The sequence below is a fragment of the Mustelus asterias genome, chromosome 19 (genome assembly GCF_964213995.1).
Source record: "Mustelus asterias chromosome 19, sMusAst1.hap1.1, whole genome shotgun sequence".
Taxonomy (NCBI): domain Eukaryota; kingdom Metazoa; phylum Chordata; class Chondrichthyes; order Carcharhiniformes; family Triakidae; genus Mustelus; species Mustelus asterias.
Genome location: NC_135819.1, coordinates 10,251,750 through 10,275,365, shown reverse-complemented (window position 1 = coordinate 10,275,365; position 23,616 = coordinate 10,251,750). Strand labels below are relative to the sequence as shown.

At 48.7% G+C, this 23,616-nt stretch overlaps 1 protein-coding gene across 3 annotated transcripts in view; it reads right to left on the bottom strand.

Moving 5' to 3' along the window:
- The window catches only part of vav1 (vav guanine nucleotide exchange factor 1), a 134,931-nt gene continuing 111,315 nt past the window's right edge, over positions 1–23,616 (bottom strand). For 2 of the 3 annotated variants that reach the window (XM_078235029.1, XM_078235030.1), the window contains exons 17-27: positions 19,884–19,975; positions 17,626–17,651; positions 16,730–16,772; positions 15,459–15,595; positions 13,099–13,164; positions 10,520–10,551; positions 10,175–10,291; positions 5,034–5,121; positions 3,220–3,334; positions 1,887–2,038; positions 1–282 (exon numbers count right to left, since the gene is read on the bottom strand). In XM_078235029.1, the coding sequence (XP_078091155.1) occupies positions 226–282; positions 1,887–2,038; positions 3,220–3,334; positions 5,034–5,121; positions 10,175–10,291; positions 10,520–10,551; positions 13,099–13,164; positions 15,459–15,595; positions 16,730–16,772; positions 17,626–17,651; positions 19,884–19,975 (925 nt within the window). In that variant the 3' untranslated portion in view covers positions 1–225. Of the gene's footprint in view, positions 283–1,886; positions 2,483–3,219; positions 3,335–5,033; positions 5,122–10,174; positions 10,292–10,519; positions 10,552–13,098; positions 13,165–15,458; positions 15,596–16,729; positions 16,773–17,625; positions 17,652–19,883; positions 19,976–23,616 lie in introns of all 3 variants that reach the window. The other variant, XR_013500139.1, reaches the window with a different exon arrangement.

Sequence of the window (23,616 nt, the reverse complement as noted above, 5' to 3'; positions counted from 1 at the left end):
TTCTTGTGTACGTTTTTAAACTGTATTAATAAATACAGGAAGATTCATTCTTTAAGGTTCCTGTTTATATTAAAGAATACAAACAGTGGGAGAGTGGAACTCAGAAACTTAATACTTGGAGATTGTGAGGGCACAATGTGGTCCTGGATGCGGAGAGCCACACAGAAGCAGTCTCTGTCTTGAACTTCCTGTGTCTTCCACGCACTGCGACAGGTAGTCAGAAGCTCAGTAACAGTAATCCGAATAATCTTCCTCCACATAGTTCGCTGGGAAAAAACCCACCTAAAAACGGAGAGGGGGCAAAGTTAGAGACAGGCCACATTCCGGTTTCCAAAGAAAGGCACAGACAATGGTCGGAATTTAACCGGCACATCCGCCCCGATTCCGGGGGCGGGCGAGGCTCGGAGAACGGCATTCTCCGTTGGCCTCGGGCGGGATCGTACGACCCTCAGGCGGACGTGCCGGTAACATTCCGCCCAATGTGTTCTTGCGTACGTTTTTAGACTGCATTAATAAATACAGAATGATTGATTCTTAAGGTTCCTGTATCTATTAAAGAATGCAAATAACTGTGGGAGGGTAGAACTCAGAAAATTAATACTTTGAGATTGTTAGGACACTACATGGGTCTGGACGCAGAGCCACACAGAGCTCCTGCTCTGTCCAAGACCGCAAGGAACTACAAAAGGTCATGAACAGAGCTCAGTCCATCATTCAAACCAGCCGCCCATCCATTGACTCTGTCTACACTTCCCGCTGCCTCGGCAAAGCAGCCAGCATAATCAAGGACCCCACACACCCCGGACATTCTCTCTTCCACCTTCTTCCGTCGGGAAAAAGATACAAAAGTCTGAGGTCACGTACCAACCGACTCAAGAACAGCTTCTTCCCTGCTGCCGTCGGACTTTTGAATGAACCTACCTTGCATTAAGTTGATCTTTCTCTACACCCTAGCTATGACTGTAGCGCTACATTCTGCACCCTCTCCTTTCCTTCTCTATGAATGGTATGCTTTGTCTATATAGCGCGCAAGAAACAATACTTTTCACTGTATGTTAATACATGTGACAATAATACATCAAATCTTATATATATTAGCCACACAGGCTGTAGAGGTGGGGTTTTTTATTCGTGGAACATGGGCGTCGCTGGCTGGGCCAGCATTTATTGCCCATTCCTAGTTGCCCTTGGAGGGCAGTTGAGAGTCAACCACATTGCTGTGGCTCTGGAATCACATGTAGGCCAGACCGGGTAAGGACAGCAGATTTCCTTCCCTGAAGGAGATTAGTGAACCAGATGGGTTTTTCCAACAATTGACAATGGTTTCATGGTCATCAGTAGATTCTTAATTCCAGATATATTTTATTGAATTCAAATTCCGCCATCTGCCGTGGCGGAATTCGAACCCGGGTCCCCAGAACATTAGTTGAGTTTCTCGATTAATAGCCCAGCAATAATACCACTAGGCCATCACCTCCCGTGATAGGCGCTACTAACACTATATTCTGCACTTTCTCCTTTCCTTCTGCCCTGTGTATTCTATGAACGGTATGCTTTGTCTGTATAACGCGCAAGAAACAATACTTTTCACTGCATCCCAATGTGACAATAATAAATCAAATTAAATTAATCCCATTGTGGGATCTTGCTGTGAGCAATTTTCCCTGCCTCAAAATGGTGACTGAAAAAGCGCTGCGAAGCACTCTGGGACATCCTGTGGTGGTGAAAGGCGCTATGTAAATTCCAGTCCCTTTCCTTCCTTACTTGAGCATCCACAAAAGAGGGTTGTTTTATATTAAGAATGAAGTAGATAATCCATTCCCCACGGAAGGGCTACACCTCAGAGAGGGAAGATTGAAGGTGGTGAGGTGGGGACACACACATACCCTGCCGTAGACTTCTCCTTTCCACCATCCAGGTGATCCTTTCTTGTTGATAATCTTAACCACGTCTCCTTCCTTCAGGCTCAGCTCCGACCGGTCCCTGGCTGAGAAGTCGTACCGGACCTTTGCCGTCCCGTAGCACTTCAAACTCGCCCCTGCCAAATTCGGAATCACAATCGGAAGCCATGGTCAGTCGGCAGTAACCGTCCCTTCGGGATCTCTCCCACTGCTGCAGAGCGAACGCGCGGTTACAGTCTGCGCTCATTCGCCGCCCCATTTGCTCTAATCCTGGAAACGTCCGCCCCCCCCTCCCTCCCAACGGCCCACCCCGCACACTCCTGCTATTGGTCACCCGATGTGTCCAGTCACCACGGGTGGTGTGAGAAGAGGAGGGGGTGGGGTGGAGGGGGTGGAGTCCTTGCTGGTGGATTAGCCTGTTCCCCTCAAGATTTTGTTTAGCTGAGAAAGGTGCAATGCGTGGACCATTTCTGGTACATTCTCCATGGCAATGTCTCTACCAATCAGAGTTCACTGGCCAACTCTCTTCCCACACAGTTTCAATGGTTGTTCCCTTGAAATTTGGTATTCTTGTGTCTGTCCTGATGAGTGCAAGACAAAAAGTATTAATGAACTACCAAGCGACTAAAAAGTTAAAGTTAAAGTTTATTTATTAGTGTCACAAGTAGGCTTACATTAACACTGCAATGAAGTTACTATGAAAATCCCCTAGTCGCCACACTCCAGCGCCTGTTCGGGTACACTGAGGGAGAATTTAGCACGGCCAATGCACCCTAACCAGCACGTCTTTCGGACTGTGGGAGTAAACTGGAGCACCTAGAGGAAACCCACGCAATCACGAGGACTATTTATAGATTTATAGACTATTTATAGATTTAAGCATTAAGCACTGTGGGTGGCACAGTGGTTAGCACTGCTGCCTCACAGCGCCAGGGACCCGGGTTCGATTCCCGGCTTGAGTCACTGTCTGTGCGGAGTCTGCACGTTCTCCCCGTGTCCGCGTGGGTTTCCTCCGGGTGCTCCGGTTTCCTCCCACAGTCTGGCATAACGTGCTGGTTAGGTGCTAAATTCTCCCTCAGTGTACCTGAACAAGTGCCGGAGTGTGGCGACTAGGGGATTTTCACAGTAACTTCATTGTAGTATTAATGTAAGCCTTACTTGTGACACTAATAAATAAACTTTGGAACGGTGACTTCAGTGTAGCGAAACATCGTGCGCAAAGTTACTATAGGAAGTCCTGTGTTTGCGATAGGAGCTACCGAAGTAACAGGGGGGTTGTTTTTGTCTGCATCATTTCCGTCTCCTCGTTCGCACTCACCTGAGAATTTCGGCACCGTCCTGTTTTCAGGTTCTTTGAAGGGAAGCTGCAAACTTGTGTCCATCGTTTTAAAACACTCCTTCAGGGAATTGTGCTGGTAAAAGTCCACCAAATCCTGCAGCAACACAAGTGTTAGTTTTAAATTAGTTTGGTGCGGGTTAGATGTACGTATATATTGTTGGAATAATGGGGAGGCATCAGGAAAATCGAGGCCCAACAATGGCTGAGACATTCCGGCCCTGTCATGGTGGGCCCCACCACAGGAAATCCATGGTGGCCAGCCCCACTGACCTTCGGTGGGATTGGACAGTCCCGTGGTGGTCAGGGGTGGGGGCCACAAAATCCCGACCAGCGGGTGGAGTTTCACCAGCCCTTACCAACCCAACCTAGAATCATAGAATCACCACAGTGCAGAAGGAGGCCATTCAGCCCATCAAGCCTGCACCGACCACAATCCCACCCACGCCCTATCCCCGTTACCCCGCGTATTTACCGCGCTAATAGCCCTGACACTAAGGGGCAATTTAGCGTGGCCAATCCACCCAAACCGCACATCTTTGGACACTAAGGGTGGAATTTTCTTATCCCACCCTCCACTGGAATCGTAGCGGGCAGGACATGGACCACGGCAAAGGTCCGTTGACCTTGGGCGGGATTTTTCGGGCTTGGGGCGAGTGCGGCTGAAAAATCCCGCCCTAAGGGACAATTTAGCATGGCCAATCCACATATCCTACACATCTTTGGACACTAAGGGGCAATTTAGCACGGCCAATCTACCTAACTTGCACATATTGGACACTAAGGGGCAATTTAGCATGGCCAATCCACCTAACCAGCACATCTTTGGATTGTGGGAGGAAACCAGAGCACCCAGAGGAAACCCACACAGACACGGGGAGAATGTGCAAACTCCACACGGACAGTCACCCGAGGCTGGAATTGAACCCGAGTCCCTGGCACTGTGAGGCAGCAGTACTAACCCACTGTGCCACCGTGCCAACCCACTCTGCAACCGTGCCACAGGAGGTCTGTGACTACCACATCAAAAGTGGGGGGGTAGGGGAGACACCCTAGTGAAAAGAAAGCTTCTGATAGAGGCATCCACACGCCGCGCCCCCGCCCCCCCCCCCCCCCCCCCCCCCCCCCCCCCCTCCCTTGCCTTCCGCCTAAAATCTAAACCTAATCATTATCGGGCTTCCACCACTTCCTGGAAATCGTGCCCCCCAGCCTAGAAATTGGGGCTGGGCAGGAAGTGGCCCTTAGGTGATCAATTTGAGGGCCTCAATTGGGGCAAAGGCCATCCTGGGCATATCCGGCCCAACACAAAATCGTGACGAGGCCTGGGTGGCGGGAACCCAGCAGGAAGCCTGTCCGTGCTAATTCGCACTCCCCCTTCCCACCATGAAACCCGCCATTGAGCAGGGGTGCGGGGGGGTGGGGGGGGGGGGGGCGCGGGGGGCATGAAATTCAGGCCCTGGAAACAGCACCCAAACCCTTGGACCAGAATGGCAGTGATCTCTTTCAGTCATGAGGTGGAGATGCCGGCATTGGACTGGGGTGGGGCACAGTAAGAAGTCTCACAACACCAGAGTTAAAGTCCAACAGGTTTATTTGGCAGCACGAGCTTTCGGAGCGTTGTCCCTTCATCAGGTGAGTGATGGAAGCTCGTGATTGCCGACAAACCTGTTGGACTTTAACCCTGGTGTTGTGAGGCTTCTTACTCTTACAGTAATGTGTGGGAGACTTCTTCACAGCTGGTTGAGGTGTGCGAGTTTGTTCTGGTGACAGTGCCGGATTCGGGTGTTTTTACTCACCAGTAATGATTTGAATGCTCTCTTCTCTGTCACACGGAATAAAGAATCTGCTGTGGTCACCTTGATGTGCTTCACTTCAGCATTGAACCTGTGACAAGACACCAGAAACTATCAACATTCGGCAGTCCAAAAATCTTCGGAACTCTGATTAAATAATGCTTTGCAAATCAAAGAATCATAGAATCCCGACAGTGCAGAAGAAAGTCAGTCGACCCATCGAGCCTGCTCCACAATCCCACCCAGACTCTATCTCTGTAACCCCACATATTTACCCTCGTAATCCCCCAACACCCAGGGGCAATTTAGCATGGCCAATCCACCTAACCTACACACCTTTGGACACTAAGGGACAATTTAGCATGGCCAATCCTCCTAACCTACACATCTTTGAACACTAAGGGGCAATTTAGCCTGGCCAATCCTCCTAACCTACACATCTTTGGACACTAAGGGACAATTTAGCAGCCAATCCACCTAACCTACACATCTTTGGACACTAAGGGACAATTTAGCATGGCCAATCCTCCTAACCTACACATCTTTGGACACTAAGGGGCAATTTAGCATGGCCAATCCACCTAACCTACACATCTTTGGACACTAAGGGGCAATTTAGCATGGCCAATCCCCCTAACCTGCACATCTTTGGACACTAAGGGACAATTTAGCATGGCCAATCCTCCTAACCTACACATCTTTGGACACTAAGGGGCAATTTAGCACGGCCAATCCCCCTAACCTGCACATCTTTGGACACTAAGGGACAATTTAGCATGGCCAATCCCCCTAACCTGCACATCTTTGGACACTAAGGGGCAATTTAGCATGGCCAATCCTCCTAACCTACACATTTTTGGACACTAAGGGGCAATTTAGCATGGCCAATCCACCTAACTAGTGGATAGGCTGAGTGAGTGGGCAAGGATCTGGCAGATGGCAGATGGCGTATAACATTGGCAAATCCGAGGTTATTCACTTTGGATTATTATTTAAATGGAAAAAAATTACAACATGCTACTGTGCAAAGGGACCTGGGGGTCCTTGTGCATGAGTCGCAAAAGCTCAGTCTGCAAGTACAACAGGTGATCAAGAAGGCAAATGGGATGTTGGCATTTATCGCAAGGGGGATAGAATATAAAAGCAGAGAAGTCTTGCTGCATCTGTACAAGGCATTGGTGAGGCCGCAGCTGGAATACTGTGTGCAGTTTTGGACCCCTTACTTGCGAAAGGATATATTGGCATTGGAGGGAGTGCAGAGAGGGTTCACCAGGTTGATACCGGAGATGAGGGGTGTAGATTATGAGGAGAGATTGAGCAGATTAGGTTTGTACTCGTTGGAGTTTAGAAGGCTGAGGGGGATCTTATAGAGGCATATAAGATAATGAAGGGGCTGGATAGGGTAGAAGTGAAAAGATTCTTTCCACTTAGAAAGGAAGCTAGAACTAGAGGGCACAGCCTCAAAATAAAGGGGGGTCAGTTTAGGACATGGTTGAGGAGGAACTTCTTCTCTCAGAGGGTGGTGAATCTCTGGAATTCTCTGCCCACTGAAGTGGTGGAGGCTACCTCGTTGAATATGTTTAAATCACGGATAGATGGATTCCTGATCGGTAAGGGAATTAGGGGTTATGGGGAGCGGGTAAGTGGAACTGATTCACTTCAGATCAGCCATGATCTTATTGAATGGCGGGGCAGGTTCGAGGGGCTAGATGGCCTACTCCTGCTCCTATTTCTTATGTTCTTATGTTCTAACCTGCACATCTTTGGACTGTGGGAGGACAGCGGAGCACCTGGAGGAAACCCATGCAGACACGGGGAGAATGTGGAGGCTGGATCATTAGAAGTATTCAAAGTGGAGATGGATAAATATTTGACATGTGGAGGAATAGGGAGAGGGCTATGGGGAAATGACACAGAAAAGGAGTTGGGGCCGGCATAGATCAGCCATGATGGTACTGAATGGTGGGGCAGGCTTGAAGGAGCTGGTGGCCACTCCTGCTTCTTATTCTTGTGTTCTTCTGAGGACAAAATGGAGGCCAAAAATTGATCTGTTGTGAGAATCCTGAGCTTACCAACCACCTTGACTATTAATCAGTGCAGCGGAACGATACCTGGACTCCAAGAGTTAGATTATGAGGAGAGATTTACGCAAACTAGGTTTACAGTCTCAAGAATTTATAAATATAAGGGGGAGAATTAGATTAAATCTTTCAAGATATTAAGTGTTGCAAATAGGGCAGAGAGAAATAAGCTATTTGCGTTGGCTGAGAAATCTAGGGCTAAGCTCTGTCGAAGAGTCAGACAGACTCGGAAGGCTGGCCAGAATCTTGCCACCATTCACGCCGGTGGGATTTTCCCATCCCGCTGCAGTGAACGGAGGTTTGGCCGTGCGCCACATTCTCCGGTCTCGCTGCAGCGGGAACGTGGCGTGAACGGTGGGTGAGATCACGCCCGTTAACTCTGTCTCTCCACCAAAGCTGCCAGAGGCTTCTCCGGCATTTTCTGTTTTTACATCTGGAACCAGGGAGAAGAATTTAAAAATTAAAGCTAAATGTCTCAGGGGAACACTTGCACAAACAACGAATGGGAGCAGTTTGGAACCCCCTTCTGTAAGCAGCAGACAGTTGGTGCTGGATCAATCACAGAATCACAGGATACTGCAGTGCAGAAGAGGCCCTTCGGCCCATCGAGTCTGCACCTGACGCATGAAAGGCCCTGACCTGCCCACCTAGTCCCACTTGCCAGCACTTGGCCCATAGCCTTGAATTTTATGATGTGCCAAGTGCTCATCCAGGTGCTTCTTAAAGGATGTGAGGCATCCCGCCTCCACCACCCTCCCAGGCAGCGCATTCCAGACCCTCACCACCCTCTGGGAAAGAAAGTATTTCCTCAAATCTCCCCTGAAACCTCCCACCTCTCACTTTTAACTTGTGTCCCCTCATAACTGACCCTTCAACTAAGGGGAACAGCTGCTCCTTATCCACTCTGTCCGTGACCCTCATAATCTTGTACACCTCGATCAGGTCGCTCCTCAGTCTTCTCTGCTCCAACGAAAACAACCCAAGCCTATCCAACCTCTCTTCATAACTTAAATGCTCCGTCCCAGGCAGCATCCTGGTGAATCTCCTCTGCACCCACTCCAGTGCAATCACATCCTTCCTATAATGTGGCGACCAGAACTGCACACAATGCTCCAGCTGTTACTGATCTTTAAACTGAGATCGATAAATTATTTTCTTGTCCAAGGGTATTGAGGCAACAAAATGGGATCAAGGTGGATAATATGGAGTTTTCTGTTATTTTTTAACTCTATCTTTAAAACTACCAAGCCAATGTTCAGAATGGTCCGGATAAACCTAAATCCATTCCTGACTTGCTCCAAAAACTAAATTCAAATTCCAATTGAATCCAATTCCTGGTTCCCACAAGAGACACAAACAAGATCCAAGCTGATGAGTTAAAGCCTTGCACCCCATCTTGGGCTCAATCCAATGCTTGATTAGGTCACAGGTCTTATTCTTTCTTATTCATTCGTGGGATGTGGGTGTCGCTGGCTGGGCCAGCATTTATTGCCCATCCCCAGTTGCCCGTAAACTGAGTGGCTTGCTGGGCCATTTCAGAGGGCAGTTAAGAGTCAACCACATTGCTGTGGCTCTGAAGTCACATGTAGGCCAGACCGGGTAAGGACGGCAGATTTCCTTCCCTAAAGGACATTAGTGAACCAGATGGGTTTTTCCGACAATGGTTTCATGGTCACTAGTATCATAGAATCATAGAATCCCTACGTGCAGAAGGAGGCCATTCGGCCCATCGAATCTGCACCGACCACAATCCGACCCAGGCCCTATTCCCGTAACCCCACACATTTACCCTGCTAATCCCCTTGAGACTATGGGACAATTTAGCATGGCCAATCAAACTAACCTGTACAACAATGGACTGAGGGTGGAAACTGGAGCACCCGGAGGAAACCCACGCAGACACGGGGAGAACGTGCAAACTCCGCACAGACAGTGACCTGAGGCCGGAATTGAACGCAGGTCCCTGGCGCTGTGAGGAATTCTTAATTCCAGATACTTTTATTGAATTCAAGTTCCACCATCTGCCGTGGCGGGATTCGAACCCGGGTCCCCAGAAAATTAGCTGAGTTTCTGGATTAATAGTCTAGCGATAATACTACGAGGCCATCGCCTCTCCATTATTGAACGATGGATCCAGCTTGACAAGTTAAATCGCCTCCTGTTCCCTGTTTTCCGAATGAGGAATTCCTTCTGCAGTTAGAATGAGCCAATTAGACCTCTGGAGATGGCTTTGCTGTTTAAATGGATATTTAATGAATTGTTTTCTGTGTCAATGATACGCTTGTCCCGGATGTTAATACATCCGCACTGCCCTCAACCTCATCTCTCTCTCTCTCTCTCAGACATCTGTACGGACAGGAGCTGCACGGGTGAATTTTGTCACAAACCCGGGAACCTTTTCCCAAATCATAGAATCCCTACAGTGCAGAAGGAGGCCATTCAGCCCATCAAGTCTACACCGACCACAATCCCACCCAAGCTCCACCCCCGTAACCCCACATATTTACCCTGCTAATCCCCCTGATACTAGGGTTAATTTAGCACGGCCAATCCACCCAACCCGCACACCTTTGGACTGTGGGAGGAAACCGGAGCACCCGGAGGAAACCCACGCAGACACGGGGAGAATGTACAAACTCCGCACACACCATGACCCAAGCTGGGAATCCAGCGCTGTGAGGCAGCCGTGCTAACTACTGTGCCATCGCTTATTGACTATGTCACACTTAGCTTCAGTTCTGCGTATTCGAACCCGGGTTCCCTGAGCATTACTCTGGGTCTCCACAGTGCATTGACAAAACCACTACGCCTGTCATAGAATCCCGACAGTGCAGAAGGAGGCCATTCGGCCCACCGACCACAAGCCCAGGTCCTATCCCCTTAACCCCATGTATTTACCCTGCAAATTCCTCTGACACTAAGGGGCAATTTAACATGGCCAATCCACACACCACGCACAATGTAGCTTGCTTCCCTCGACACTGAATGATTCTTGCCGTACTGTCTCCAGTGAATTGGGATAAAAGTTATATTTATACTGTGCCGCCAATTGCCCCTCATTACTTGATGCTGATGGCATATTCTCCAGCGTCCTTCACCCTTTGCCTCACTAGGTAGGTGCCATCCGACCGAGTGCCGAGAAGTGACTCGGCTTGGCTGCGTTCCATCGGCCCAGCGTACCTGCAAGAGACAAGACTATGTCACACTAAGGTCACTTTGACGAAAGCTTTGCCCCCCCACCCCCACGTGAGAATGGGAGCTGCTGGAATTCATCTGGAAATCCCACCACCCATCCTCCCCACTCCCTCCACTGCAATTTACCCTGGGACAATCGACAAAAGCTTCCTCACTGAGGGAAGAACAAAACACTCACAGTGCAAGCGTTTAGGGGCAGAATATCGTGCTTACCAGGAATAGGCAGAGTAGTCTGATTGAAGTACCTATAAGGTCAAAGCACAGAAAATCAAATTGAAATATTTCACATTTTACTTGTCTAATGACTCCTATAGCAGTAGTTTTCCAATTTTTTGATTTGATTTATTATTGTCACATGTATTGGGATACAGTGAAAAGTATCACTGTGCAGACAAAGCATACCATTCGTAGAGTAATGAGGTGGAGATGCCGGCGTTGGACTGGGGTGGGCGCACAGTGATTCCAATTAAACCTGTTGGACTTTAACCTGGTGTTGTGAGACCTCTTACCGTACATTGATTATATAGGGGAGAAGGGAAGGAGAGGATGCAGAATGTAGGGCAGAATGTTCCGCCTGCCACGGGAATCGTAGCAGGCGTAACACGGACTATGCAAAGGTCCGTTTACCTCGTGCGGGATTTTCCGGTCTTGGGAAGTGAATGAGGTCCGAAAATCCCCCCCTCCCCCCCCCGCCACCCCCATAGTGCTACAGTCATAGCTAGGGTGTAGAAAAGGATCAGCTTAATGTGAGGTAGGTCCATTCAAAAATCTGACAGCAGCAGGGAAGAAGCTGTTCTTGAGTCCGTTGGTACGTGAACTCAGACTTTTGTATCTTATTCCCGACGGAAGAAGGTGGAAGAGAGAATGTCCGGGGTGCGTGGGGTCCTTAATTATGCTGGCTGCTTTTCCGAGGCAGTGGGAAGTGTAGACAGAGTCAATGGATGGGAGGCTGGTTTGCGTGATGGACTGGGCTACGTTCACAGACCCTTCGTAGTTTCTTGTGGTTTTGGACAGCGAAGCTAAGTTAAATATAGAAAAATGGAGACATTCTTCAGATTACAGGGAGATAGGATTAGGAGCAGGAGTAGGCTATTTGGCCCGTCAAGACTGCTCACCACTTTGTAAGACCATGGGTGATCTGGTTGTGGACCTCAGCTTGACTTTCCTCTCTGCTCCCCATAACCCTTATCTATCAAACATCTGTCTGACCCTACCTTGAGTAACTTCAATGATCCAACCTCCTCTGCTTGCTGGGGAAGAGAATTCCGCACACCATTTAAACTTTGGAATATTGTGTACAGTATTGGGGCTCCTTATTTAAGGAAAGACGCAAGTGTGTTATAAGCCATTCGGAGAAGGTTTAATATACTAATAGAAACATAGAAACTAGAAGCAGGAGTAGGCCATTCGGCCCATCGAGCCTGCTCCGCCATTCATTTTGACCTTGGCTGATCATCGAATTCAATACCCTGATCCCCCACTTCCTCCCATATCCCTTGATCCCTTTAGCCCCAAGAGCTATTTCTAATTCCTTCTTGAAATCAGACAATGTTTTGGCCTCAACTACTTTCTGTGGTAGTGAATTCCACACATTCACCACCCTCTGGGTGAAGAAATTTCTCCTCACCTCAGTCCTCAAAGATTTACCCCTTATCCTTAAACTATGACCCCTAGTTCTGGACTCCCCCTCCATTGGGAACATTATTTCTGAATCTACCCTGTCTAACCCTGTTAGAATTTTATAAGTCCCTACCAGTTACCAGGAATGGATGGGTTGTCTTATGAGGAAAAGTTGGAGAGGCTAGGTTTGTAACCGGTGGGGTTTAGAAGAGTAAGAGGCGACTTGATCGAAACCTTTAAGATCCTGCGGGGTATTGACAGGGTGGATGCGGAGAGGATGCTTTCTCTTGTGGGAGAACCTAGAACTAGGGGGGTCACTGTTTAAAAATAAGGGGTTGTTCACTTAAGACGGAGATGAGGAGAAATGTTTTCTCTCAGAGGGCGGCGGTCTCTGAATCTCTCTTCCTCGAAAGGCAGCGGGAGCAATGTGGAAATTAAACTGTAATCCCAGCGATGGCCAAATATTTAATTCAATTGGTTCTGCAAGATTAAGGATGCTCACTTCAAATAAAGCACCATGGGGGTTGCTGGGATTTGTGAAACTATAGTTAAAAGCAGTTAAAAACTGCAGATGCTGGGGTGGAAATAAGTTACAACAACAAAAGCAGGCAACTCTGTCAGCAAATATGGAAACAAGGCCTTCAATGAGCTGGCGTATTCAGCATAAGCGACTAATCTAAACCTTGTGTCAGTTTCATAAACACAAGCCCAGCCTTGGCCACAGAATGAAAATAAGACCCTTTCCATAACAAAATTCCAAAAAGCAAGATACGGTGAACTATAACTGCTACATTGTCTGTATGAATCGGGAGAATACCTTACGCTGAATGTGTGTTCTCCTTGCTGGCAAGTAACTAAAGCTTGGAAGTTTGAGTACTCACAGTGTTGTTTGTACCCAGATATTCAGCAGCAGAGCCTTTGAATGTTTTTAAGACAGAGCGAGATAGATTTTTGATTAACCAGGGGGTGAAAGGTTATTGGGGGGGTCGGCAGGAAATGTGGGGTTGAGGTTACAATCAGATCAGCCATGTTTTTGTCGTAAATGGGACCTGGTGCACGTATAAGTTATGGAATTTCAGCATCCTGGTCTTTCCGCCATTGTGACCACCCCAGTCAAACGCTGCATGTAAGGAATAAGGATCCGGGTTACAAATTGAATTAGTTTCACTTACACATACAAAGGGTTTTACTTTAGTGCAAGGGAACCAGCCAATCTCATTGGTGGATGTATTCCTTCCCTAAAACCATCAAAAGAAAAATAATTGTTAGACATCTTTGACTTTAGTGTAAACTCAGCACAATGTGATAGTTGGCTGTTACCCTGGGTAACGATAGAGCTGGAACCCTCCTTCTGGGATGTCAACCTTACCAAAACTGCAACTCCCAGGCTGCTGGTTTATAAGGCACTTGGAATACAGTGTTCAATTCTGGTCGCCACACTACCAGAAGGATGTGGAGGCTTTGGAGAAAAGATTTAACAGGATGTTGCCTGGTATGGAGGGCTTTAGCTATGAGGAGAGGTTGGAGAAACCTGGTTTGTTCTCACTGGAGCGATGGAGGTTGAGGGGGGGCGACCTGATAGAAGTCTACAAGATTATGAGAGGCATGGACAGAGAGGATAGTCAGAAGCTTTTTCCCAGGGTGGAAGAGTCAATTACTAGGGGGGCACAGGTTTAAGGTGCGAGGGGCAAGGTTTAAAGGAGATGTACGAGGCAGATTTTTTACACAGAGGGTGGTGGGTGCCTGGAACTCGCTGCCGGGGGAGGCAGTGGAAGCAGATACGGTAGTGACTTTTAAGGGGCGTCTTGACAAATACATGAATAGGATGGGAATAGAGGGATATGGTCCCCGGAAGGGTAGGGGGTTTTAGTTAAGTCGGGCAGCATGGTCGGCGCAGGCTTGGAGGGCCGAAGGGCCTGTTCCTGTGCTGTAATTTTCTTTGTTCTATTCTAAATAATCTGTGTGAATTTTCAATGTTAGGCCCAGATTTCTCCATTGAGTGTTGCACCATATATTTTGTTATTCATTCATGGGATGTGGGCAGCAGTGGTTAGCACTGCTGCCTCACAGTGCCAGGGACCTGGGTTCGGTTCCCGGCTTGGGTCACTGTCTGTGTGGAGTCTGCACGTTCTCCCCGTGTCTGCGTGGGTTTCCCCCGGGTGCTCCGGTTTCCTCCCACAGTCCGAAAGACGTGCTGGTTAGGGTACATTGGCCGTGCTAAATTCTCCCTTAGTGTACCCGAACAGGCGCCGGAGTGTGGCGACTCGGGGATTTTCACAGTAACTTCATTGCCGTGTTAATGTAAGCCTACTTTTGATATTAATAAAATAAGCATCTAAACATGTGGTACTGTGGTAGAGGCCCTACACTGGGCCAGAAGCTGTGGGACGTGTTGGCCATGGAAGGAGTGTTGATTTCATGGTGGAACAGGCTGATAAGCAGTTGAGGAATTCTTCTACCACTTTCCCCAAGAGAAAATCTGTGTGGGTGTGTGAAGACACGCTAAAAAAACCCCCAAAAAACCCATTTAGCATGTGCAGTAGTCACCAAGTCAGACAACGGCCTCCGCACAGACAGTGACCCAAACCGGGAATTGAACCCGGGCCCCTGGCACCGTGAGGCAGTGGTGCCAACCACTGTGTAGTTAATGGCACAGAATGAGGCCATTTGGCCCATCGGGTCTGCACTGTTTTTAATCAGACAATGGGCAGCGGTGTAAGCAGGGGCAGGAACCCTGGCTAATATTCCCAATCTCTGCACCGGTGACACCCCTACCCCTGTCCTGAATGAGATAGGCTACTTCAGATAAAGGCCAGAGCCTGACTGCGAGACCCTCCGAGCCAGTGCGACCCCGTGGCTAACCGTGTATGCTCAACCTGAACTGAGTTTAGAGGCGGTGAAGTGACGAACGGCCTCCCATCATGAACAATGATGCCACCACACTCCGGCGCCTGTTCGGGTAACACTGAGGGAGAATTTAGCATGGGTCAACGCACCCTAACCAGCACGTCTTTCGGACTGTGGGAGGAAACCGGAGAGCCCGGAGGAAGCCCACGCAGACACGGGGAGAACATGCAGACTCTGCACAGACAGTGACCCAAGCCGGGAATCGAACTTGGGTCCCTGGCGCTGAGAGGCAGCAGTGCCAACCACTGTGCCACCATGCCGCCTGTAACCTCTCTGACCAACCTTTCGGTCATCCGCCCACATTTTAATCTTATGTACCTTAATCTTTGCTTCATAATACACCTGTCAAATGGTCTTTTAGAACATTAAAGGCAACATTTAAGTACAAACCCCGCACAGACAGTGACCCAAGCGGGGAATCGAATCCGGGTCCCTGGCGCAGAGAGGCCTCAGTGCTAACCACTGTGCCACCATGCCTCCTTGATGTAGTATTGAAGGATATACAAATCATTACAGGACAAAAGGAGGCCATTCAGCCCATCGTGACTCTTTGAAAATTAGCACGAATGTTAAAACGTTTTGCTACCGCCAGGGTGAGATTGTTCCTAGTTCAGTCTGTGCTTACCTCCCACCACTGCTGTTCCACCTCCGCCTTGGTGAGTTCAATTATATCCCCTAAACATAACTTCAAAGCAGGTCCAAAGGCCACAGGTGGAGGAGGCATCCTATAATATTCTTGGCACACTTCCGTTTTGGGCAAACCTATAGGGGGAGAGAGAGAGAGACCCAAAAAAGGAGAGGAGATGAAGACTCAGTGTACTGTGATGCTGCATATAGCTGTAACTCATAGAATCATCGAATCCCTACAGTGCAGAAGGAGGCCATTTGGCCAATCGAGTCTGCACCAACAACAATCCCACCCAGGCCCTACCCCCTGTAATCCCACATCTTTACCATGCTAATCCTTCTAACCCATACATCCTGGGACACTAAGGGGCAATTTAGCATGACCAATCCACCGGCAGCATGATGGCACAGTGGTTAGCACTGCTGCCTCACAGCTCCAGGGACCCGGGTTCGATTCCCGGCTTGGGTCACTGTCTGTGTGGAGTTTGCACGTTCTCCCCGTGTGGGTTTCCTCCAGATGCTCCGGTTTCCTCCCACAGTCTGAAAGATGTGCGGGTTAGGTGGATTGGCCATGCTAAAATTGTCCATTAATGTCAGGGGGATCAGCAGGGTAAATATATGGGGTTACGGGGATAGGGCCTGGGTGGGATCATTGTCAGTGCAGGCTTGATGGGCCGAATGGCCTCCTCCTGCACTGTAGGGATTCTGTGATTCTATCTTTGATGTGTGGGAGGAAACCGGAGTACCCGGAGGAAACCCACGCAGACGGGGAGAACATGCAAATTCCCACACAGACAGTGACCCAAGCCGGGAATCGAACCCCGGTCCCTGGCGCTGTGAGGCAGCAGAGCTGACCACTGTGCCACCTTAGTTAAGTCATTTTTTTTTTTTGTTGATCTTCTTGTATGTTTTACTTTTTTTAATAAACCTTTATTTTGTTTAAAATCATCACCAAACGTCTGGGACATCCTTCATTGGCCTCCACAGCTTTCCTCACATTATTCCAGATAGTGAAATCCAGTTCCGTCGGCATTGCAATGGCTTTTAAAAACCCTGGCATTTAACCTCAGCAGTGCTCTGAACACCTGAGCTAGTTTATCACCATTTAGATAACTTCTCAGCCAAATTTCCTTCAAATATGCCAGTAATTCAGATCTAATTTCACTGCAGCTGTTCCATCAATCTACAGATTTGATCTCATTTACACAATAACTGCTTCATTCTAACACCTAACGCTTTGAGCTGGTTGTAATGGAACACGTTGCTTACCTGTTTTGATTGTGCGGCTTGGTACAATTCTATTACTTTTGCTCTGCAAAGGAGAGGACAATATTTTGCTTTTGATTTATTAATAAGTGACAAGTTTCACATTATTTACAGCACTGGGAGGGAGGCTTCTTTCAAGGTATTCACACAGTTCATTCCACGGTCCCTCCCATTTATTGCACTTCCCAAGGGATCTCTCCAATTCCCTCCCCCAATCCCCCATTCCCCAGGGACCTCTCCAATCCCCTCTCCCAATCCCCCAGTGACTGTCCCATTCCCTCATTTCTCTCTTCCCCAATCCTCTCCCCGTTCTCCTCCCCATTCCCCTCCCAATCCCCCAGTGACTGCTCCAATCCCTCTTTCCCCCAACTTCATTTCCTTCCACCACTCCATTCCCCCATTCCTCAACCCGATTTCTAATCCCCTCTTTCCCCTCTCCCAATCACCATTTCCTGAGCCCTCCCCCATTCCCTCCCCCTTTGCCAATCCCCTCCCCTATTCCCCAGTGACTGCCTCAATTCCCAATCCCCCCCATTTTCCCATTTACCCATTCCCCAATGCCCTCCCAATTCTCCAATCCCCATTTCCCCATTCCCCGTTCCCCACCCAATTTCCAAACCCCAATTCCCCCATCCCTGTTCCCCATTTCCCCATTCCCAAATCCCCTCCGAATTCCCCAATCCCCTCCCCTATTCCCCAGTGACTGCTCCAATTCCCAATCCCTTCCCAATTCCCCCATCCCTGTCCCCCATTCCCCCATTCCCTCTACAGTCATTTGAGCCTTTCAGTAAAATGACCAGATAATAATATTTAATTTCACCAGATTCTTGAAGGCGTTCTATTATTTATCCTAAAACCCATAATCAAAGCAGCAGAGTGAGTTAGAAATTCACAAGTACCTTGGTCAAAGTTGATGATCCACAGTCTGTAAAAAAAACATGAGAAAGATTTAAAGCTCGGGGGAAGAGGGCTATCAGGGTTCATTAGCGAGTATCCCACACGCATGATCATCGCTCTCCTCATGGCTGCTTGAAGCATGAATATTGACTAAGACACTCGGGAGGGATTTCCCCTTCTCTTCAACCTAGTGCCACAGGATCCATTACATCGAGCTCAGAGGGTCTCCATCTGGGAAGGAGGGAAGGGGGGTCTCCAATCTAGTCCGTCCCTGCCCCCTCTGCCAGCGAGAATGGAGAATTTGGCCCTCAGCTGCAATTCCATTCGCTGAAGAGGGACACTAAGGGGCAATTTAGCACGGCCAATCCACCCAACCTGCACATCTTTGGACACTAAGGGGCAATTTAGCACGGCCAATCCACCCAACCTGCACATCTTTGGACACTAAGGGGCAATTTAGCACGGCCAATCCACCCAACCTGCACATCTTTGGACACTAAGGGGCAATTTAGCATGGTTAATCCACCTAACCTGCACATCTTTGGACACTAAGGGGCAATTTAGCATGGCCAATCCATCTAACCTGCACATCTTTGTACACTAAGGGGCAATTTAGCATGGCCAATCCACCTAACCTGCACATCTTTGTACACTAAGGGGCAATTTAGCACGGCCAATCCGCCCAACCTGCACATCTTTGTACACTAAGGGGCAATTTAGCATGGCCAATCCACCTAACCTGCACATCTTTGGACACTAAGGGGCAATTTAGCATGGTTAATCTAGAGTATCCCAGCTGCGGGCGAGGTCAGAGGTTTCCGGCATTGATGCTTATCCAAGGAACGGCACCTCTGACCAGGTGGCACCCCTTCAGTCCTAGCACTGGAGAATCAGTCGTATAGAATGTTGTGGGCCTTGGATCCATTAACTCCAAATCGAGAGTTTTATCCATTGAGCTGTGCCTGTTGATGGAGGTGGGCTCGAGTCATACTGAAGATCTGACTATTTTATTGGACTGCTTACTAACTCAACATAGAATCATAGAATCCCTGCAGTGCAGGAGGAGGCAATTCGGCCCATCGGGTCTGCACCAACTCACCCACAGAGCATCCTAGAGAATCCCTATCCCTGTAACCCCAAGTATTTGCCCGCTAATCCCCCTAACCTACACATCTTTGGACACTCAAGGGCAATTTAGCATGGCCAATCCACCTAACCTACACATCTTTGGACACTAAGGGGCAATTTAGCATGGCCAATCCACCTAATCTACACATCTTTGGACTGTGGGAGGAAACCGGAGCACCCGGAGGAAACCCACAAAGATGTGGAGAAATCGTGCAAACCTCCACACCGTCACCCGAAGCTGGAATCGAACCCGGGTCCCTGGCGCTGTGAGGCAATAGTGCTAACCGCTGTGTCACTGTGTTGCCCCATCTTACATCTAGCGAGGCGCTTGAAAAGTTTAGCGTGACGAAGCTGGCTAGGCCTTTAGACTCTAATGAGATGATCTGAATGGGAATACGCCAGTGTGGGAAACGTGGGGTGGCATTGCCAAGTCTCCAAGATCAAGCTGGAGTCTCCAGGAATCGAAGATCTACTCCTTGGACACCATTGTGCGCAATCGTGGGGAAAAATTACCAAAAATAATTGTTTTTTTTGTCATCTATTCGGAACATTTCTCTTTACCAGATATAAAAATATGGAAACTGTTGAATGTTTAGGCTGACAATAAAGTACCTTCTAACCGGGTAAGGAGTCCTTTTGCGACGTCCAAGTGGTATTATCGCTAAGCTATTAATTCAGAAACTCAGCTGATGTTCTGGGGACCGGGTTCGAATCCCGCCATGGCAGATGGTGGAATTTGAATTCAATTTTTAAAAAAATATCTGGAATTAAGAATCTACTGATGACATGAAACCGTTGTTGGAAAAACCCATCTGGTTCACCAATGTTCTTTAGGGAAGGAAATCTGCCGTCCTTACCCGGTCTGGCCTACATGTGACTCCAGAGCCACAGAAATGTGGTTGACTCTCAACTGCCCTCAGGCAACTAGGGATGGGCAATAAATGCTGGCCCAGCCAGCGACGCCCATGTCCCACGAATGACTTTTTAAAAAATTGACGTAGGAAGCCCGTGCATCACAAGGACAGATGTGTTAGCTGGCTATTGGCTGGAGCATTGGGGGCAAGTCACATGATGAAACCTCCTGGAGTACATTTTAGCATAGTTGGCAACCCTAACCCAGGCTGAATCTTACCTTGCCTCCCGCAAGGAGTTACTCTTCCCAAACATTCCTTGTGGGCCGCAGACCTGCATTTGCTACAACGATAGCCCTGGAAGAAAGTGCCCCTGTTGAGTGACGGGAAAGAAGGATGTAAGTGATTTTCAACCTGGATTACGTTCAACTGTGAAACCATAGAAAGGTTCAGGCGAAGACAGAGGCCATTCAGCCCATCAGCCAAAGGTAGGGAAAAAGACATGAGCCGCTCATTTCAATCCCATTTCCCAGCACCTGATCCATAGCCTTGTCGGTTCCAGCTCTTCAGATACGATCATAGAATCCCGACAGTGCAGAAGGAGGCCATTCGGCCCATCGAGCCTGCACCGACAACGATCCCACCCAGGCCCTATCCCTGTAACCCCACATATTTACCCTGCTAATCCCCCTGACACTAAGGAGTAATTTAGCACGGCCAATCCACCCAACCCGCACATCTTTGGACTGTGGGAGGAAACCGGAGCACCCGGAGGAAACCCACACAGAGACAGGGAGAATTTTTGGACACTAAGAGGCAGTTTAGACACGGGGAGAATGTGCAAACTCCACACAGACAGTGACCCAAGCTGGGAATCGAACCCGGGTCCCTGACGCTGTGAGGCAGCAGTGCTAACAACTGTGTCATCAAGCCGCCCACTACAGATACAGATCCAGGTACATTTTAAATAAGTTGTGTGTTTCAGTCTCAATCACCAACTCAGGCAGTGAATTCCACGCCCTCCGGGTGAAAACAGTTTTCCCCGTGTCCCCTCTAACCCTTCTGCCAATCATCTTAAATCTACCCCCCGGTAATCGACCCCTCAGCTAGGGGGGAATAAGTCTTTCCCATGTATCCCAGCTAGGCCCCTCATGGTGTTGTAGACCTCAATTAAGTCCATAGAACGATAGAGAATTACAGCTCAGAAACAGGCCTTTTGACCCTTCTTGTCTGTGCTGAACCATTTTATGCCTAGTCCCACTGACCTGCACTTGGACCATATCCCTCCACACCCCTCTCATCCATGAACCCGTGAACACGACTCCTCACTCACCTGAAGAAGGGGCTTGGGGCTCCGAAAGCTAGTGCTGCCAAATAAACCTGTTGGACTTTAACCTGGTGTTGTGAGACTTCTTACTGTGCCCACCCCAGTCCAACGCCGGCATCTCCACATCATGGCTACCATGAGGCAGCAGTGCTAACCACTGTGTCATCTTTCTGAATGTTACACAGCTTGGTATGGCTCCTGCTCTGTCCGAGACCGCAAGAAACTACAAAAGGTCGTGAATGTAGCCCAATCCATCACGCAAACCAGCCTCCCATCCATTGACTCTGTCTACACTTCCCGCTGCCTCGGCAAAGCAGCCAGCATAATTAAGGACCACACGCACCCCGGACATTCTCTCTTCCACCTTCTTCCGTCGGGAAATATATACCATGCCACGGGTGGGAAGCTAGGTTGGAAGGGACAGAAGGGTATGCTGATGGAGTGAGGTGGAGTGAGGTGGGAGAAGGCTTGATCATGCAATGAGTCCTGTTTCTGTGGTATAAATACTTTGCCGCGCTGCAATACTCAGACTTACTGCAGGTGGTGGTACTGAGCAATGAGTCACACCGCTCTCATGGAGCGCCACCTGCAGGAAATAGCTGAGTGATTCAAGCCCACAGTTTTGCCGACAGCTTAATTTTCTTTTCCCCCTCCCTGACTGCGATATAAACATTTTTGCTGTGCAACATTGGGCATATGAGTATTTGTGGATTTATCAGAAGCTTCAGACACAAAAACAGCTTGGCTTACTTAAAAGAAAACGCACCTACTGTGGTTTTATTTTTTGCAAAACAGGGCCGGCACGATGGCACAGTGGTTAGCACGACTGCCTCACAGTGGTTAGCACGACTGCCTCACAGCGCCAGGGACCCGGGTTCAATTCCCAGCTTGGATTACTGTCTGTGTGGTCATTCTCCCTGTGTCTGCGTGGGTTTCCTCCGGGTGCTCCGGTTTCCTCCCACAGTCTAAAGATGTGCAGGTTAGGTGGATTGGCCATGCTAAATTGCCCCCCCCTGAGTTTCCAAAGATGATGTGGAGATGCCGGCGTTGGACTGGGGTAAGCACAGTAAGAAGTCTCACAACAGCAGGTTGGACTTTAACCTGGTGTTGTGAAACTTCTTACCGTGATTTCCAAAGATGTGCGGGTTAGGTGGATTGGCCATGCTAAATTGCCCCTTATTGTCCAAAGATGTGCAGATTAGGTGGATTGGTCATGCTAAATTGCCCCTTATTGTCCAAACATGTGCAGGTTAGGTGGGTTGGCCATGCTAAATTGCCCCTTATTGTCCAAAGATGTGCAGGTTAGGTGGGTTGGCCATGCTAAATTGCCCCTTAGTGTCCAAAGATGTGCGGGTTAGGTGGATTGGCCATGCTAAATTGCCCCTTAATGTCAGGCGGACTAGCTGGGGTAAATGCATGGGGTTGTGGGGATAGGGCCTGGGTGGGATTGTGGTTGGTGCAGACTCAATGGGACAAACAGCCACCTTCTGCACGGCAGAGTTTCTATGGTTCTATGACACACAGCAATGGTTGTTTCCGTTTGCCCCATATGCAAATTGAGCAACCTAATGCCAGTTCTGCGATGTATTCCCGAGTGAACTGCATCCAAGGCACAGCCCAGAGGTCAGAAATTAGAATCGGAAGGTGCTACCTCACATCCCAGTCTATCAGAGTGCTGCTGAGGCTTGCTTGGGGAAAAGCTACCTCCCCGGCCACTCTGGGTCGCTCCCCAGCTGGAATGTGATGCCTTATCACTGAATCTTTGCAGAAGGAAGCCATTTGGCCCATCCAGTCTGAGCTGGCTCTCTGAAAGAGCATTCTACCGTGGCCCAATCCTAGTAAACCTTGCATGCACTTTCCAGAATCATCCTTTCCGGATGTATTGGTATGGGCTTCTGCTCTGTCCAAGGCCGCAAGGAACTACAAAGGGTCATGAGCGTAGCCCAATCCATCACGCAAACCAGCCTCCCATCCATTGACTCTGTCTACACTTCCCGCTGCCTCGGCAAAGCAGCCAGCAGAATTAAGGACACCACGCACCCCGGACATTCTCTCTTCCACCTTCTTCCGTCGGGAAAAAGATACAAAAGTCTGAGGTCACGTACCAATCGACTCAAGAACAGCTTCTTCCCTGCTGCCATCAGACTTTGGAATGGATCTACCATATATATAGAGCTGATCTTTCTCTACACCCTAGCTATGATTGTAACGCTACATTCTGCACTCTCTTCTTTCCTTCTCCCCTATGTACTCTATGAATGGTATGCTTTGTCTGTATAGCGCACAAGAAACAGTACTATTCACTGTATCCCAATACCTGTGACAATAATAAATCAAATCATTTTCTTTTTAGATTTGAATACCTTGATCGAACCTGTCTCCACCACCGTCTCAGGAAGTTTGTTCCAGACTCCAACCACCCTCTGGGTGAAACCTATTTTCCTCACATCATTTCAACTCCTTGTACCCATTATTATGAATCTGTGCCCTCTAGTTCCTGTTGCTTCCTTGAGTGGGAACAGTTTCTCACTCTTTACCCTGTCCACATCCCTCAGGATCTTGAATACTTCAATCAAACCTCCTCTCAGTCTTCTTTTCTCCAAGGGGAATAGACCCTCTAATCCATCCTCATTGCTACAGTTACTTATGCCTGGAATTATCAAAGATCCAACCCCTGAAGAAAGAAT